General features: G+C 41.4%; 3 protein-coding genes across 3 annotated transcripts in view; 1 reads left to right on the plus strand and 2 right to left on the minus strand.

Moving 5' to 3' along the window:
* LOC143377891 (uncharacterized) overlaps positions 1-18,444 on the minus strand; it is a 168,766-nt gene that overhangs the window by 22,427 nt on the left and 127,895 nt on the right. The gene's annotated exons all lie outside the window — the stretch shown is intronic.
* The window catches only part of LOC143377876 (uncharacterized), a 475,856-nt gene that overhangs the window by 11,885 nt on the left and 445,527 nt on the right, over positions 1-18,444 (minus strand). The gene's annotated exons all lie outside the window — the stretch shown is intronic.
* LOC143377867 (uncharacterized) lies at positions 2,316-12,495 on the plus strand. The gene is made up of 2 exons (XM_076829652.1): positions 2,316-3,115; positions 8,238-12,495. The coding sequence occupies exons 1-2, from the start codon at positions 2,991-2,993 to the stop codon at positions 10,951-10,953; spliced, it is 2,841 nt and encodes a 946-aa protein (XP_076685767.1). The 5' UTR covers positions 2,316-2,990; the 3' UTR covers positions 10,954-12,495.

An 18,444-nucleotide genomic window follows, 5' to 3' on the forward strand; every position in this document is an offset into this window, starting at 1 on the left:
TCTACGTATCTACATACCTGCTTTTGACATTGCAATGTCACCTCCAACCACCTGGATATTGACGGAGTCGGTTCTCTCAGCCGACTCCGTCGCGAGGACGGAGTCGGCTCTCTTCGCGGACTCCGTCGCGAGGACGGAGTCGGCTCTCTTCGCGGACTCCGTCGCGAGGACGGAGTCGGCTCTCTTCGCGGACTCCGTCGCGAGGACGGAGTCGGCTCTCTTCGCGGACTCCGTCGCGAGGACGGAGTCGGCTCTCTTCGCGGACTCCGTCGCGAGGACGGAGTCGGCTCTCTCCGCGGCGGAGTCTGGTCACTCGTTCGACTCCGCCTTCGCGACGGAGTCATTTCTTTCTCCTCAGCCATCTTATCCTTTCCTTTATCTGACATCTAAAACAGAGTCGAAGAAACAGTGAAAAAACTATTTCTTTTACATTAGAAATGTTACATTCATATTTAATTATTTATAGTTCTAGAAATAATCCAATTTATACCGTGTTTGAACTCTTTTCAATCGAATGGATCTCGCAAGTTTATTAATAATCCATAAATTCTAAAAGTCGGAAAAATCTTCGTCGGAAAAATTTCGAATACTATAAAAAAGCTACGGTTTTGGAAGTTTGATGGACATTAATTTATTTATTGGTTAACTTTAGATAGATTGTGAAAAACTGACGATGTTTCTTACATTTGTTTACTAGAAAATGCAAATAAACCGGAACACAAAATCACAATATCTTTTGCAAAACAAAATTTGATTATTATTCTTGTAATTATTATCATAGCAAATTCTATTCAGTTTAATATACCCGAATTACCCATGCTAACTGTATGCGGATTTTCGTAAATGTAAAATCGTACTATCGGTCTATTTATATTTTCGTGGAAACAAGTGTAAAATACATCGTCATCTTTACATAATTTGTTTAATTTTAACTAATAAATCAGTTAATATCTGAAATATACTCGAAACCCTTGCTTCTTTTTGCGTTTTTGCTTTAAATGTTTTAAATTTTGCAAGTGTACGAAGACGTTCGTGACTGACTGTATACTGTACGTATACCGTTACATTCAATTAAATTTGATGTGGCCAATTTTATAGTGTCCGTATTTCTGAAAACTTGTCCGTAAATAAGACCAATAGGACTATATCCACATTTTTTTCAAAATTTTCAGTAACGCCGTGCTACTATGAAATTGTAGTTGTTCAGAACAATTGCAAAATCAATGGTCAAAAATTTGTCTTCTTTAACTGAAATAATTTGTATTATGTAAGAGACGCGGCATCGCCGCGTGGTGATCACCGACGGGTCCGTACGACACGGCATTGTTGGACGTGCGGCATTGCGTTTTCGTAGAAGTCGCGTGACAAAAGAACGCGGATCACGCGGTCGCGACCGAAAAGTCGAACAAACTGCGGACAAAGATGAAAACCTTATTCGACAGTTCGAATAAAAGATCCTCGAAAACAGAAATTATCTTTCGACTAAATTCACTTCGAATAAATTTATTTATCCGTGATGTTTCGAATGGAGATAAATCGTGTTATTCAAAGTTGCGAATAACGAATAAACGTAAAGTATCTTTTATTCGAGTATATCTAGATATTATTTTTGCCCATCTCTGGTCTACATGAGAATGAATACACGAATCTCTGAGCGTGAAGCTGCATATCGACATTGCGAGGCTGCCGCGCGAGGCACGCTTCGCGGAGTGGAGAGTCTGGAGACTACCTCGATCATGATCACTTTGCGAGGGAGGCGCGTGCGACAGTCTCGCGCTACCTCCAGCAGGATATTTGCGTCGCCCGAGCCATGCGATTTGTGATCATGGGGCTGCGAGGCACCTTTGAGCACGTCGAAAAATCGACTGCTGATGCCTCGTAAAATAAACATGGTCGAGGTAGTCTCCAGACTGTCCACTCCGCGAGGTGTGCCATGCGAAGCAGCCTCGCAATGGCGATACGCAGCTTGAGAAACACGCGGACACTCAAACAATCACAGTTCACACGATAGATTTTGCACAAAAAATTACAACAATACTATGACGGTAATCGGAAACTTTACCCGGAATATGTCTAAATACAGTCTTGGTTTGGAAATAAAATGTAAAAGTATGTCAGTTATTATGAAAGTGGCGTCGGTCGAAATTTAAAAAGGAAAGAAATTGAACTTTACGTTTATCATATATCACGTTGATAGAATACATAAGAAATAAGTGAAATGTAACAAACGAAAAATTTGGACGTGGCCCACTTTCAGAATAACCGGCACATATAGTGAAAAAGACAGGGATAGCAAGCGCGAAGGTACTTACGATCTGTACTGGTTGGCAGTCGCTTTTTTTCTGACGCTCGAGCCTTTGCTACCCTCAAGGGTGGACAGGGCCCAAATTGCCTTTCTCACTCCCTCAAGATTTTGTATTTCACTCGCACCAAGGACCGAGCAGAGCGTCATCGGCCCGCGTAAAAGTTCGAATGCGCAAAGGTTTGAAAACGCGGCGCGTGCTCGCGCATACTTGCGGGTGTTCCTTCATCACCGTCAGGCAAATGGGAAAGGATAATGGTAGAACGAAATATGAATTCCTCGCTAATAAAGTCGGTGATACGTCAAAAGAGTATGCACAGGATAATCAAAAATTCTTTCCTGTGCACATTTCTGAGCACCAGACAGTATTCCCGGAAATAGATATACAATCTACGTAAATGTATCAGCATACCACCAATCCTAATGAGAAAGAGAGGAACAGGACGCGTATATCCGTCCCTTTCCCACCATTTTCTGTTTAGCCTCTCAGCATCTGTAACCAATGCACCGACAACGCTAGCTGATCAGTTTCTTGTCGTTTGCACTACGGTGAAGACGGAGAAAGCAATCGGGCTTTTATTTGATGCGCGGATATTGATATATGGAATATTCATAATTTGTGAATTGTTCCATTTCCGCGTGGTTCGTCACTGTAGTGTTGATAAGTGTGTGTGATCATTCCATTGCCATGGAATCAAAGAATGAAGCCGCAGATGCCAGAAACCAGCGCAATTCGAAGGGTGATATAAAAAGGAAGCGCCCTATGCTATCTGTAAAGCGTTTGTCCAGAAAAAATAAAAAACGTCTAGAAAGGTAAGTTACGTTTTATGGTACAGATTTGTATGAAGTCATAGTTTGAGATGTAGTAGTAGTAGTAGCACGGTATTTTATTGTATATAATATAGTATTATTCATATTCTTGAAATATGTATGTATATCAACACAGCTATCTTTCACGCTTTACGTACGCATATTCTATGCTATGCGCACCGCAACGCATGTTCATCATTATTTAATTAATTAATAATCCGATTTATATCGTGTTTGGACTCATTTTGATGTGAAAAAATGTCAACAGCACGTTCCTGCAACTTTCATGCCGATGAGACGAAATGTAGAAATTTTAAATTTCGTTATATATGTTATAGAAACTATATGCGTTTTATTAGCATAAAACTTTCAAACTATCCGCGTTTCGTTAGGTATGCTTCCTTTATAATGCAGTTGCGACTATTTCAATCGTTGTACGTAGCTTCGAATGGATGAAACATGCACTTTAAATTCTATTTATGTGACGTAGAAGATAATGTTTAAAATTAGCGACAGTCATCAATGATTTGCGATTCGATGTTCAGCATATGTAGTTACTCGTGGAATACGAAATACACAGTGCTTTTTCTTTTGTTGAATTTTGTCCGCAATATATACGTCCATGTGTATCTTCAGCAAAATTCTTTCATTGAAAAGCGCATTCTTCGAAACATTCTCCAGGCCTCACTGGAAACCTTTGGCCCACTCCGGGCAATGTTTATGACTTCTAAAGTACCCTCCACTTGTGGATACTACTACGCTGAAAGCGAATTCTATTTCGTAGCAAGATATTTTCACACAGATTTTCTCGTACACGTTACACGATGTAATATCGGTTTCGACCAAAAATGGTCGACATTATATCATATTTGCTCTCATCATAGGATCATTCCACGTGAACTCGGACACTTTTCGGAGTAACATTTCGGATTTTGGTACAACTTGGATATGTTGTAGTTTATTAACATATCTCGAAGAATTTTTGAAAATTTAAAAAATTGTGGATGTTGCAGCTCTTTGAAATGTAGTGTTTACTTTTTTCCAAAAATTGTAACTTTTGAACTAAGAAACCGATAAAAATGACCTTTGGGTGCTTACACTGGAGATATAAGAGTACCTAATAAAAATTATTAGGAAGGTCACCTTCGATTCACGGAAAATATCGCGAACACCAAAAGATGATAGACCGTATTATGTTGTGTATAAAAAACAGAAGAAAATTTTCCTTCTTCAGTTTTTTACAAATACTTATCATATTATAGAACACTGTATAAGAATAGCAGATATAGCCGCTTGGCCGCTGCGAGTATCGCACGGCTCAGTCAGTCGAGCCGGTGCGATTTGACGCAGCATTACATTCAATTAATTTTCATTTGGCCAATTTTTAAATGCCCACGTTTTTTAAAACATGTCCGTAAAGAGGACAAACAGGGCTATATCCTCCTATTTTTTCAAATTTTTAAAAGGGTGCCTTCAATTGTAAAACTGCATTTGTTTACAAGAATTGCAAAATAAATGGTCACAAATTCGAAGTAAAATAATTTTTATTAGGTACTCTTATATCTCCAGTGTAAGCACCCAAAGGTCATTTTTATCAGTTTCTTAGTGCAAAAGTTACAATTTTTGGAAAAAAGTAAACACTACATTTCAAAGAGCTGCAACATCCACAATTTTTTAAATTTTCAAAAATCCTTCGAGATATGTTAATAAACTACAACATATCCAAGTTGCACCAAAATCCGAAATGTTACTCCGAAAAGTGTCCGAGTTCACGTGGAATGACTCCATAACCAGGAAAATGTTATGAATATTTGAAAGAAATGTTTATGCAGAAAAAATTAAACGTAAAAAAGTTGAGCCGTTATTGCTATTGAAAGATTGTTGTGTATCTGCAGGGTTGCCAGCAACATTACGCAGGACCGTTTATTTAGCGGAGAGGAACATCTACAGGAGTGGTTGTAACGTGTGCGTGATGACGTCACTGACGCACACGTTACCACCACTCGTTTAGGTGTTCCCCCTCCGCTAAATAAGTGGTCCCGCATAACGTTGCACTGGCAACACTGTGTATCTGTGTTAGCAGCCGAGGCGCTGGCTTTATTTCTCGACTGCTACGACCTTCATTCTATCCTTCTCTTTTACGACCCATTGACAGCGACGAAGTAACCGCGAGCATCGGAGAATACCGTTCGTTGAATACCTATACCTAGAGGGACGATGAGACAGAATTTATTGAATACGTGTAACACTGTCCCCTTTTTAATGTTTTCTTACTTACAAATTACTCCAATAAGTGAAAATTGTTTAATACATTCCTGTTTAGTATCAGTCCCATCCGACATAATGGTACAAACTTTTTTTTAAAGAATGAAGTACTGGAAGCGATGTCAAGGTCCAGTTAGTTTTTGTAATAGAACAGTATATTCTTTTATTGACGTGTCACAGGATGGTATTTCGATTTCTCGCTATGTATCTATGTTGGGATTTCGTCCGGGTAATATGTAATCGGTATCCCCACCGATGTGTAGGGTTGACTTAATCTACAATAAACAAACGTAACGGTCCCGTTTCCTGGCAATATCGATCGTGAAATTTTTCATGCATTCCTGAGTACCACAAACATCTATCCGGACGTAAGAAAACTAATTATATTTGTTCTGACTCAAGCTAAAATCCAACTGACCCCAAGGGCCGTACAGGCAAAAATTTTGCCCATCTGTGCTACAGGCAGGCAGCCCTTGCCGAAAAATCGAAAACAATTCTTCGCGCGCCCCCATCGACTCGCCTTGTGCGAGGGTAACGAAAGTCGAGGTCAGTACCACGCTTTCGAAAAGCTATCTAAACAGACAGGGTGATGTGCTGGAAAGCGTGCTCGTGGACGAGAACCAGACGGATCTACAACATCGGCGCGGTCAAGTAGGGTTTATTTCGCGAAAGGCAAACGACACGTGTTTCTCGGACCCTTCGTTTCTTCGTTATTTTACAACGTTCCATAAAACGAAAGACCACCCTGCAGCCCCTCGTTGAATTGAGGTACAACGTTAAAAATATGACAATGATTTGGATTTCCGGTCTATCCTCTCTGCGGAGTATTGTCTGAATGCGCAAAAGGACAAAATGTTTTTTTGGCAATATTTTTATTTCTTCAGGGTATAATTTATTAGAAATATGGTCCTGTGTGTCATGTACAATGCTGTACCATTTCAATTGTATTATTACCAACTCTCTCTCTCTCTCTCTCTCTCTCTCTCTCTCTCTCTCTCTCTCTCTCCCCCCTCTCTCTCTCTCTCTCTCTCTCTCTACAGTATTCTAGACATTCAAGGAGGGTCATTCCACGCGAGTTTAAAAATTTTCAAGATTGTGGAAATTGACTGTTTTCAATTATAACTGTTGAACAAAGAGACAGGTAAGAATGTGCTTTTGAGTGCTTACACTGGGGAAAAGTACCCAATAAAAATGATGTCTCTTAAAAAAAAAAATTTTAGACCATTCCTTCTGAAATTGTTTTAAACAAATGCAATTTTATACTAGCAAGGCACTATTTAAAAATTTGAAAAAAATGAGGATACAGCCGTACTTGTGCTCTTTATGGTCACGTTTTCAGAAACGCGAACACTTTAGAATTGGTGGCATGAAAATTAATTGAATGTGACGCTGCGCCGTCCAGCACCGGCTCGACAGACTCAGCCGTGCGTGCTACAATATACAACTATCTATTTCTTTCATTCATAATCTTCGGTGGCCTTGAAAGTCATAGCACACCATATGGTTGAATTTGTCTTGACAGTTATACACTTTCATATCGGGTCATTCTTACCTTTCTCTTAGTTCAACAGTTATAATTGAATGGAAACAAAGTCAATTTCCACAATGTTGAAAATTTAAAATATGCTTTGAAATACATTTATGTATCACTAAAGACTACAACATATGCAAGTTTCACAAAAATCCCAAATGGTACTCCGAAAAATGTCCGATTTTGCGTTGAATTACCCAGGATTGAAATGCGAAAAGTATTCTTTTTCACACGCGGTCAAGTGCACGCGTGCCTCCGCACACACACAGCCGCGTATCGCAGCACAGCATGTCTGCTTGTGGCTGCCTCCGCTTGCGAGTAGCAGAGACGGTTGTGCAGATGTGTGCGTGTGAAAAGAAAACGGGCCAAAAGTGCATGTCCTTCGGTTTGCGTAGCGAGGGGATCACGTTGTCTAAGAAGAACATTTGTATCACGTCCTTCTTCGTATCGCGAAGATAAATTAGAATGATATTCACAGTAATGCAATAACAATATTTTCATGAACATAGCATCGTAACATTTGTGATGTTTCTGTAATGATAAATGACACCAAACACGGTATAATTTGAATAACACATATTTAGTGGTAATATGTTTCGGCCGCAGAGAAGTATAGCGAATGAAAAAGTTGAAGACAATCGGCAGTCCTTTTTTCCACTCGCTCTCTTCTCCTACGTTCGAGGCTTTTATCGACAAACTTCTAAAAATATAGGAACCACAGTAACATCTCGATTAGGGTTTAAAATCATGACTATGTATGATTGGTGTTAATTTATATCACCCTTAGTTGGAGTGTTCCCTCTTGGAACCAGTGAAGCGTGTAATATGGCTCGGGGGCCGATCGTATAACCCGATCCGAAATTGAAAATCGGTGAGAGACAACACCGATACAAACGAGGTTCACAATTAAAAGTATTTTATTTTTGGCTCTCTTTATAAATTGTTTACCAACATATTTGTGAGGACTTTCTGATTAAAATGACACCAAACACGATATGGTTTGGATAATTATATAAATATAAACGATTCGTATTCACGATAAGTAAAAGTTGTCCGATTTATGTTGTATTTGGTATCATTTTAATTAGGAGATTGTAACAAACATGTTGGTAGAAGTTTCATGAAAATGAAACCAAAAATACAAATTTTAAATTTTGATTGCGTTAGTATTGTCTCACACGTACAGGGGTATCGTTCCGAGGCTTTCGCTTACATCGAGATTTTACTGTATATCTTCTTTTACTATGCTTGATTTTCTTTTCTGCTGTATGTTTTTCTTATTTCTATATATGTGCCACGTGTCACTGATTATTGACTCTTTACGTGCAGGCAACGATTGAAGAACACAGCGTGCCTCACTGTAATTCAGGATACCGTGGCGGAAGCAGGTATCTCATACGGAACACATCCAAGCACATCTGCTGCGGATGAAAATTTTGAAGATTCTCCAATTATCGAAGGAATTGTAGAAGAAGTACATTTCGATACGGACGCAGAAGATATTATTGAAGAAATAAATTTCAATGCGGACGAAGAGGAAATTGTAGAAGATGTGCATTTCGAGTCGAACGAAGAAAGAATTGTGCAAGAAATAGATTTCGACAGAGACAGCGATGAGATACAATCCGTAAGAGACATCAACGACGAAACGACTCAAGATGTTGGAAGCGATGCTGATTACTGGGTGGTAGAAAATACAGAACCAGAACAGCCGGAAAATCCAATTTCAGAAGGAGTAGACTTCGTTGATTTTCCGTATGTTTTCGAACAAATACAAAATCTTGGAAAACATTCCACTATTGGCTGTGGCATCGAACATTTTGAAATAATTAGATGTCAACGGAATGGACTAGAAAATGTGTATTATGTAGAGTGCAAAATGTGCAAATACACAGAGCACATATCCTGTCTTCGGAAGAGTGATGCCACTATGGATATCAACCGCGCCGCTGTTTCCGCAACAATGATGACGGGCGGCGGATATAATCAACTGGAGGACATACTGACTGCCGTGAACGTATCCTGTATGACGAAAAGGATCTACGAGAAATGTCAGAATGACCTAATCGATGCCCTCGAAGTGGCCGCACAACGCGAAATGGAAGATGCAGGAAAAGAGGAGAAAGAATTAGCTATATCAAGAGGCGACGTACATGCAGAATCCAATCTACCGTTTATTCCAGTTGTCGCGGATGGCAGCTGGATGAAAAGGTCCTACCGCGGAGGAGATTACAATTCTCTCTCTGGCGTAGGAGCCATCGTGGGATACTACACGAAGAAAGTGCTGTACATCAGCGTGAAGAATAAATTCTGCATGACTTGCCAAATAGCAGGTACGAAGAAGGAAGAACCGCGCGAGCATCGTTGCTTCAAGAACTGGGGCCGTAATCAGAGTTCAACTGGCATGGAGAGTGTTGCTATTGTCGAAGGCTTCAATTGCAGCATAGATATGCACGGCCTAATATACACTATATTAGTTGCCGATGGCGATAGCAGTGTGTACAAAAAGATATTGGACAGTGATCCATATAAAAACAACCTGGTGCAGGTACGAAAAATAGAATGCACCAATCACCTGCTACGCAATTTCAGTAAAAAAATAAACGAAATCGCAACAAAAGGCCGCGATAAAGACCTAAGAGCTGTCGTAAAGAATAATGCTCTCCGCTTGCGTACTGGTATAAAGAAAGCTGCAGAATACCGGTTGCAAGAAGAAATAACACTCGAGGAACGAGTAAGAAATTTGAAGGAAGACTTGAGGAATGTACCGAGTCACGTTTTCGGTGAACACAAGGAGTGTCAGAAGTTAGCATACTTCTGTAAGAAATACTCTGATCCAAACAGAGAGGACTACGTACCAAGGTTGAGAGAAGCTGGTATTTATCAGAGTATCGAAGAAGCGATGCAGCCACTTTTCCCTAAAGCTGACAGTTTGCTGCACGGTTTAAATAACAATGCTGTTGAAAGTTTTAATAATATCATTGCCAAATTCATCGGAGGCAAAAGGATAAACTTTGGACGAGGGGGCTCGTATCAGGGCAGAGTCTCCGCTGCAGTCGTCCAATATAATACAAAAGAGGCGTTTAGCAGATTGAGTACGGCAATGGATAAAGAGCCGTCAACTATGGTAAGAAAGCTGGAAGGACGTCGGAAGCGTGCAGCAGAAAAAGCAAGGGAATATAAAAAAGAAGCGAAAGCATCCTCCTTCCGAAATAAAAAACACTCGTGCGACCAGGATTACGGCCCTAACGCAGAAAAACCAGATATGGAAGAGACAGTATACTCTTCCGAATGTAAAAGGCACGCGGCAGTACTCCATGACTGGCAAAGAATGCGATGCGAGATCGAAGAGGAAACTCGCAATCAGGCGAATAGTGAAAAGTGGATTAGTTATAGAAAAAAAATACTAACTGCATCCAATTTCGGCAAGGTATGCCGATTACGAAACACTACACCACGGGCAAATACTGTGAAGAGTATAATGTACCCGCAACTTCCAAATTTGTCTGCTCTCCAATACGGAAGGGAAAACGAGGCAAACGCCTTGAGACAAATGGAAGAAGAATTAGGAATCCATATTCTACCATGTGGCCTCTTCATCGATGACACTGTGCCTCACTTAGGTGCAACTCCTGACGGCCTCGTGGACCATGATAAAATCGTGGAAGTAAAGTGTCCTGAATCGGCCAAGGATTTAACACCTGCTGAAGCAATAAAGCAACTTGGTAATATACGGCGTATTTTCAAGGGTAATGACATGAATCAAAATCATCATTACTATTATCAAGTGCAAGGACAATTGCACATAACGAAAAGGCAACGGGCCTATTTTTGTTTATGGACGCCGAAAGGAATGAAGGTTACAACAGTAACGAGAGATGATCGATTCTGGGCAACAGAAATGGAAGACAAACTGAGCAAGTTCTATGAGGACTGCATGTTGCCAGAAATTATAGATAGCAGATACAATCGACAACAGCCGATTAGAGAACCTCCGTACACACAAAAAGGAGGAACAGCTACGTGTACACAAGAAAGTACATAAAACGATGGATGAAAACATCGCGATAGCACCGGCGAGTGCATCCAGCGCATATGAAGAGCTGTGAAATAAGCAATTGCAATCCAAAGTCACTAGTGCACCGGCGAGTGCATCCAGCGCATATAAAGAGCTGTGAAATAAGCAATTGCAATCCAAAGTGACTAGTGCACCGGCGAGTGCATCCAGCGCATATGAAGAGCTGTGAAATAAGCAATTGCAATCCAAAGTCACTAGTGCACCGGCGAGTGCATCCAGCGCATATGAAGAGCTGTGAAATAAGCAATTGCAATCCAAAGTGACTAGTGCACCGGCGAGTGCATCCAGCGCATATGAAGAGCTGTGAAATAAGCAATTGCAATCCAAAGTCACTAGTGCACCGGCGAGTGCATCCAGCGCATATGAAGAGCTGTGAAATAAGCAATTGCAATCCAAAGTGACTAGTGCACCGGCGAGTGCATCCAGCGCATATGAAGAGCTGTGAAATAAGCAATTGCAATCCAAAGTGACTAGTGCACCGGCGAGTGCATCCAGCGCATATGAAGAGCTGTGAAATAAGCAATTGCAATCCAAAGTCACTAGTGCACCGGCGAGTGCATCCAGCGCATATGAAGAGCTGTGAAATAAGTAATTGCAATCCAAAGTCACTAGTGCACCGGCGAGTGCATCCAGCGCATATGAAGAGCTGTGAAATAAGCAATTGCAATCCAAAGTCACTAGTGCACCGGCGAGTGCATCCAGCGCATATGAAGAGCTGTGAAATAAGCAATTGCAATCCAAAGTCACTAGTGCACCGGCGAGTGCATCCAGCGCATATGAAGAGCTGTGAAATAAGCAATTGCAATCCAAAGTCACTAGTGCACCGGCGAGTGCATCCAGCGCATATGAAGAGCTGTGAAATAAGCAATTGCAATCCAAAGTCACTAATTCCCCATGAGAGAGAGCCCCGAAGAGTGTAGTTATTTAGACAGGATGGGTCGTTCGCCGACCAAAGATCCAGGAAGTCTCTCGCTCGAGGAGAGAGTTTGAAGTTCTGAACGAAGAGTCTGAAGATTAGTCTAAGCTAATCTACTGGACTGGGCTGCGGAGACTACCTTCGTAGCCCAGGCCTCTGTTTCTTTAAAATGTTTCAGAGAGCACGAAACCCCACGACGAGGGACAAGGTGTCGGGGGACTGCCACCGCGGCCTGGATACGCGTTCCCGAATTCCCCGTCTGTGCTACGACAGAGTAGCAGTCCGCAGTGGAACGCGGACATACGTGGAACCTCTGGCCCTGTTGGCGTGGATCTTGGCTTCTCCCCGGTTTGTGTAAACCAAGAGGTCCGCCTCAACAGGGTGGACAGCAGCCGGGAAATGGCATCTCCAACCACCAGTCGGACAAGCGGTGCGACTGCTTGGATCGGCTGGAGGAGATGTCGCGGAGACGGGAGCGTTAACAGGACGCACAGGACGGTCCCCTGGGTCAGCACCAGAAGCCACGAAGAGGAAAGGGGCCATCTGAAAGCCAAGGCCTGAGAGAGGGAGAAGAGGACAAGAAGTCCAGAAGACAACGCAGACGAGCTGGAATGCTGGGCAGATTGATCGGAAAACGGTCCGATAACATGCTCATGAGCCGTGATCCCCTGTTATCGGTTCCGTATCGCCTTTCCGTCTTCCCGGTTCTTTCAGCCCCAACCGATTTTCTCAAATTAAAGTAAATGTTAATTATAAAGTAAATTAATAATAATATAATTCTCCGTCCCTTTTGCATGGAATCCGGAGCCGGGAAGAGATTGAAGTGTCAAGCTCGCACGGACACCTGAAGGACATCGAGGACGAGTCCCTGGAGGAGAGGTCGACCGCGACCAAGGATTCGACGAGGAGGAGGGAACGCCGCCGAAGCAGTGGAGACGTCGTCGGACGTCCTTCTGGAGGAGGCTGCCTGGAGGCAGCGCTGGAGTCTGCACGAAGGAGAATGCAGCGTCGGAGCGTTGGAGTCAACGTGGAACGTTCCAGAGTGGAGTTTCAGGGACGTCGCGGGACAAGTAGCTGCGGAGTTCTCGAGACGTCGTGGGGCAGGAAGCTGCAGAGTTCCAGAGACATCGTGGGACCAGAAGTTGGAGCGTTTCGTCGTGGCAGATCGAGAAGTCCCGTTTTACCCACGCTTTGCTCAGGGTTTTTCCGTGGTTTTCCCCTGAGCGAGAAGGCAAATGCCGAGGCGGATGTCTGAAGAAGCCACGGGACTGCACGACCACTTCTTCAGGCAGGGGTACGAAGATTCCGAAGAGGATTCAATGCGACCGAGACGTCCGCTCCTTCAGAGGGAAGAACAGTGTTGCGAGCACCGGGTTTAGGCCGGTGCATAGCCTGCTGGTGCTCGTAGCTGAATATAGAAGAAGGTCGGCCACCTTCGAGACGACGATCGGGACGACGACCAGAAGACTATCTTGTACCGAACGCCATAGTTGTAACCGATATTGCTCTATGTAACAATATAGTTCAGTCGTATGTACACCCGTGTAATCATTATTCTATCCTTTGCGTCGGGGTGGCCTGCGATGCTAACGTCCGACAGTGGGGCACGTAACATAGGATTCGCGGAAAAAAAATCATAACTTCGGTGTTTCCCAATATTTTTGATTCCTTTTTTTATATTATTTGTTAATAGCCAACGGTTATATGGACAGGAACATTAAAGGAATTGAAGCATCATAAAATAGTAATAAACTCCGTAAACATTGTGTTTCATAATTATTCCAGTTCAGAATTCGTTCATGAAATCCGCTAGTGAAAATGCGCAGGCTGGATGCGCGTGATTATTATGTGATCGGCTCCTCGAAGTGACAGAAAATATAACCTAAATATATGCTATATGACAACAAATGTTTAGCGGCTATTTCGTTCTTTTACGAAACGTTTGTGAACTTTTTAGCATCCTTTCAAAACATTATTATTACGCTCCAACAGTATCTGTAGGAAATCGGGTATAGCATATAGGTTATATTTTCTGTCACTTCGATGACAGAAAATCCGTTCGTGAAATCCGCTTCTGAAAATGCGCAAGCTGGATGCGCGTGATTATTATGTGGTCGGCTCCTCGAAGTGACAGAAAATATAACCTAAATGTATGCTATCTGACAACAAATGTTTAGTGGCTATTTCGTTCTTTTACGAAACGTTTGTGAACTTTTTATCATACTTTCAAACTATTATTATTACGTCACAACAGTATCTTTAGGAAATCGGGTATAGCATATAGGTTATATTTTCTGTCACTTCGATGACAGAAAATCCGTTCGTGAAATCCCCTTCTGAAAATGCGCAAGCTGGATGCGCGTGATTATTATGTGGTCGGCTCCTCGAAGTGACAGAAAATATAACCTAAATGTATGCTATCTGACAACAAATGTTTAGTGGCTATTTCGTTCTTTTACGAAACGTTTGTGAACTTTTTATCATACTTTCAAACTATTATTATTACGTCACAACAGTATCTTTAGGAAATCGGGTATAACAATTAGGTTATATTTTCTGTCACTTCGAGGAGCCGACCACATAATAATCACGCGCATCCAGCCTGCGCATTTTCAATAGCGGATTTCACGAACGGATTTTCTGTCATCGAAGTGACGGAAAATATAACCTATATGCTATACTCGATTTCCTAAAGATGCTGTTGTGGCGGAATAATAATGTTTTGAAAGGATGCTAAAAAGTTCACAAACGTTTCGTAAAAGAACGAAATAGCCGCTAAACATTTGTTGTCAGATAGCATACATTTAGGTTATATTTTCTGTCACTTCGAGGAGCCGACCACATAATAATCACGCGCATCCAGTCTGCGCATTTTCACTAGCCCAATTCAACATTCAATACAATTTTGTATATATAATGTTTGTTGATAACTGCTTTCTGCAGAGGACGTGTAATAAGTGTATTTCATGTTCTGTTTCGGTGCTTTGCTAATAAAAAAATGTCTAACCTAACAAATTTCATTTTCTGGGGACATTCCCTGATCTATTTTCCCTTTCCACTTAGAATTCCTTACTGCTAACGTAGAATATTGTAGCATAAGCACATTTCAAGTAATTAAAATGTACACTGAATTTTCTACGTTTACAGTACCAGCCGACTTTCCGTTTAAATTTTTATAAGTATAACGGAACAGCTGAGAATTTCTTTCCTTATTCAGAATAGAATACAGAAATAGCAAACAGCTCCCTCTCGCGTTCACCGGGTAATCGTCGATCTATCGGTATTACCATTTCTGTGCAGAAAAAAATGCTGTAATACCGACCTGCCGAATCGGCCAGGTCACGTGACGTGTCTACCCCCTTAATAAAACTTATGACACTTAAAAAAAAAAATTTAGACCATTTATTTTAAAATTGTTCTCAACAAATACAATTTTATACTAGCAGGGCACCTATTACCGATTACCTATTACCCGGACGAAATCCCCAAATAGATACATAGCGAGAAATCGAAATATCATCCTGTAACACCTCAATAAAAGAATATACCGTTCTATTACAAAAAATTAACTTGACCTTGACATCGCTTCCAGTACCACATTCATAAAAAAAAACCGCTTGTACCATTATATCCGATGGAACGGATACCAAACAGGAATACATTAAACAATTTTCACTTATTGGAGTAATTCGTAGGTAATAAAAGATTAAAAATGAGACAGCGTTACACGTATTCAGTAAATTCTGTCGCATCGTCCCTCGGTTCGAAAGGGTATAGCCGAATAAGGTGTTCAAAATTGCCCCAGAGCCAAATTCGAGTTGCGATGGATCATTCGATAGCTTATCAAAAAAGAACTATTTTTGACAATTTTCAAGTTGATATCTTGATCTGGGGGGTAGTAAAGGGCAAAAATTGAAAAACATGTTTTTTCTCAATTTCTGCTATCCTATTGCATGAAAAATTTTGAAAAAAATCAGAGATATAGCAGTTATCCAGGCACATATTATAGAATTTTTTCAGATTTTTAAATTGAAAATTCACGTTATGAAAAATGATAAACTGAAAAAAATGCGGAAAAATGCCGATTTCGTATTCACGCAATCTTGGCACCACTTATATATTTTTACGGCAAGTACATATTACTATTACTATTATCTTGGATTTTTTTTCAGATTTTTTGATTTGGTGCGCCGTAGTTAGAAAAATCAAAAACTGATTCTCGCGGCGTGTCAGAGCAACTTGTGCGTCGAACTTTTGTACATTTTTCATAAAATAAGTCTTTCGTGTGATGTTCAATGTCTTAGCATGCCGCGAAACAGTATATGAATTAAAGAAAAGTAAATAAATCCAGTCAATGAGAAGTGTGACTTGCACCATATATTCAGAATCACTTAGTGTATTTCCAAGAACGTCGGTAGCGCAACGGTAGAGAAAATGCCTGGCTAGCTCAGTCGGTAGAGCATGAGACTGACTGGACGACTGAGGTGACTGGTGCGCGCTGTACCTCCGTAAATTTGTGTATTATTTAACAGTGAAACTGAACAATAAAGAGTGTTATATATCAAAATCATCATCAATCAGTGGCTAGAGATACTAATCTAACAATACTAATTCTCGTATTGGCTCTCGATGCCCGTAATGAGGCGTAAACGCCTAGTAAGATTTTGGGAATAATGTCGTCTCAACCGCCACATGGCGAGAAGCGACGTTTGCCTATGATGAAGGCCGGAAAAGAGAATATTGCACCAGAAACGCTCCTGAAACCACGCCAATATAAAGCACCCAGACTGCATTCGATCCAACTGGATAAGTTATACAAACAATACCTCAAGGAAGATAATGTTAAGACCGTAAGTAGGGTTAAACCTAACCTTAATGCAGCTCGCGGTAAGAGAAAGTCAGCCGAGACCATAACCTCAAAGTCATCTGAGGAATTGCAACTCCCCAGCACATCAGCCGATGACGGCTTATGGGAATTTCCCAAAAAAACCAAAAAGTCGGCTAACACGACTGCTAATTTGAATACACCTAATACTGATGTAAACAGATACCAAGTACTCTCAGATGAAGAAATCATGGAAACAGAGGAAGTACCGCATGTAAATATCAAGTCTGTTAGCAACCCAAGAAAAACAAATAGGCAACCACCGATCTATACGGTTAACACAAACATCAACACACTTATTAATTACATCGCTGCCTCTAACATACCTAAATCAGCATTCCTGATCAAAGAGACTGACAAAGATAACCATACTATTTTCACCACCAGTTCAGAGCACTACAAAATAATTTCTGAAACGCTTCTGGCAAACGAAGTACGTTTCTTTACTTACACACCTAAGAGTCTAAAACCCAAATCGATACTGTTAAAAGGTATCAGAGGCGACTTCACCCTCGATTATATAAAACAGGAAATCACGAACTTGAACATTCCTAACCTAGAAGTATTAAACATATCCAAATTCGTCTTTGACAAATCACTCCCTGACAAGCATCACCACCTTATACAGGTCTCCAATACCAGCAAGACGGCGGAACTCTTCAAAATCAAAAGCATAGCTTTCCAGAAAGTCCATTGGGAGCACCTCAGGCGACCCAGCCTCTTCCAATGCAAAAAATGTCAAAGGCTTGGACACGCAAGTAAAAATTGCCACTTACAATTCAGATGCGTGAAATGTGGCGATTCGCACGAACCTGGCAATTGTCCTATCCTTATGGAAGATGGAAGGCAACATCTCAAATGTGCTAACTGTGGACAATCTGGACTTCCAGCCTCGTACAAAGGATGCTCTTATATTAAATTCGCCCTGGAAAAGAAAAGAGCTGTCGCAGAAGCAAGATCACTAACAGTTATGAATAGGCTCACCAATATAGCGGCCACAACCAAGAGAAACATCTCGTTCGCGCAAGCAGTCTCTGGAATGGGACCACAAAACTAGACCAACCTAACCAACGCGCTGATAACAGGATCAACAAATCTAACTGGTACAACCTACAACCTGCCACATACAGTATTTCCTCGTTAGCGACTCGATTTTGTGTACACGATACCGACTCTTCGCTATCCCCACCACTTTTGTCTCACTCTTGCCCGGCGAAAGCTGGAGCGAGATGGAACGAGAGCGAGCGAGAGGCACTGAAAGCGAGCGAGGACGGTACGAGACCGACGACGCGTTGATGTTTTGTCTCGCTCCGTCTTTCGGACGCCTGACATTCTGTCCTTTGCGTGCACGACCATCGCGCACGCTCGCCGCGCACGCAGTGTTCCATCTCGCTCCCCCCTTCGGCCAGAAAGAAGCGAGAAACGAAAACTCGGAATTAGGGTCCCGACCAGCGAGCCGCTAACGAGGAAATACTGTATACGTATTGTTAGTACTGATCTCTAGTTTATATTAATAAATTTTTACAACCGTAGAATAACAATTCCGAAGAAAAGCATGTACAAAAGTATTGAAATATACTTTTTGTCCAAATTGATGATTTAAAAAAATGATTCCGTTATTAAATTTGTATTTAAACAATAGACAATTCTTGTTGAT

The sequence above is a fragment of the Andrena cerasifolii genome, chromosome 16, assembly GCF_050908995.1.
Source record: "Andrena cerasifolii isolate SP2316 chromosome 16, iyAndCera1_principal, whole genome shotgun sequence".
Classification (NCBI taxonomy): domain Eukaryota; kingdom Metazoa; phylum Arthropoda; class Insecta; order Hymenoptera; family Andrenidae; genus Andrena; species Andrena cerasifolii.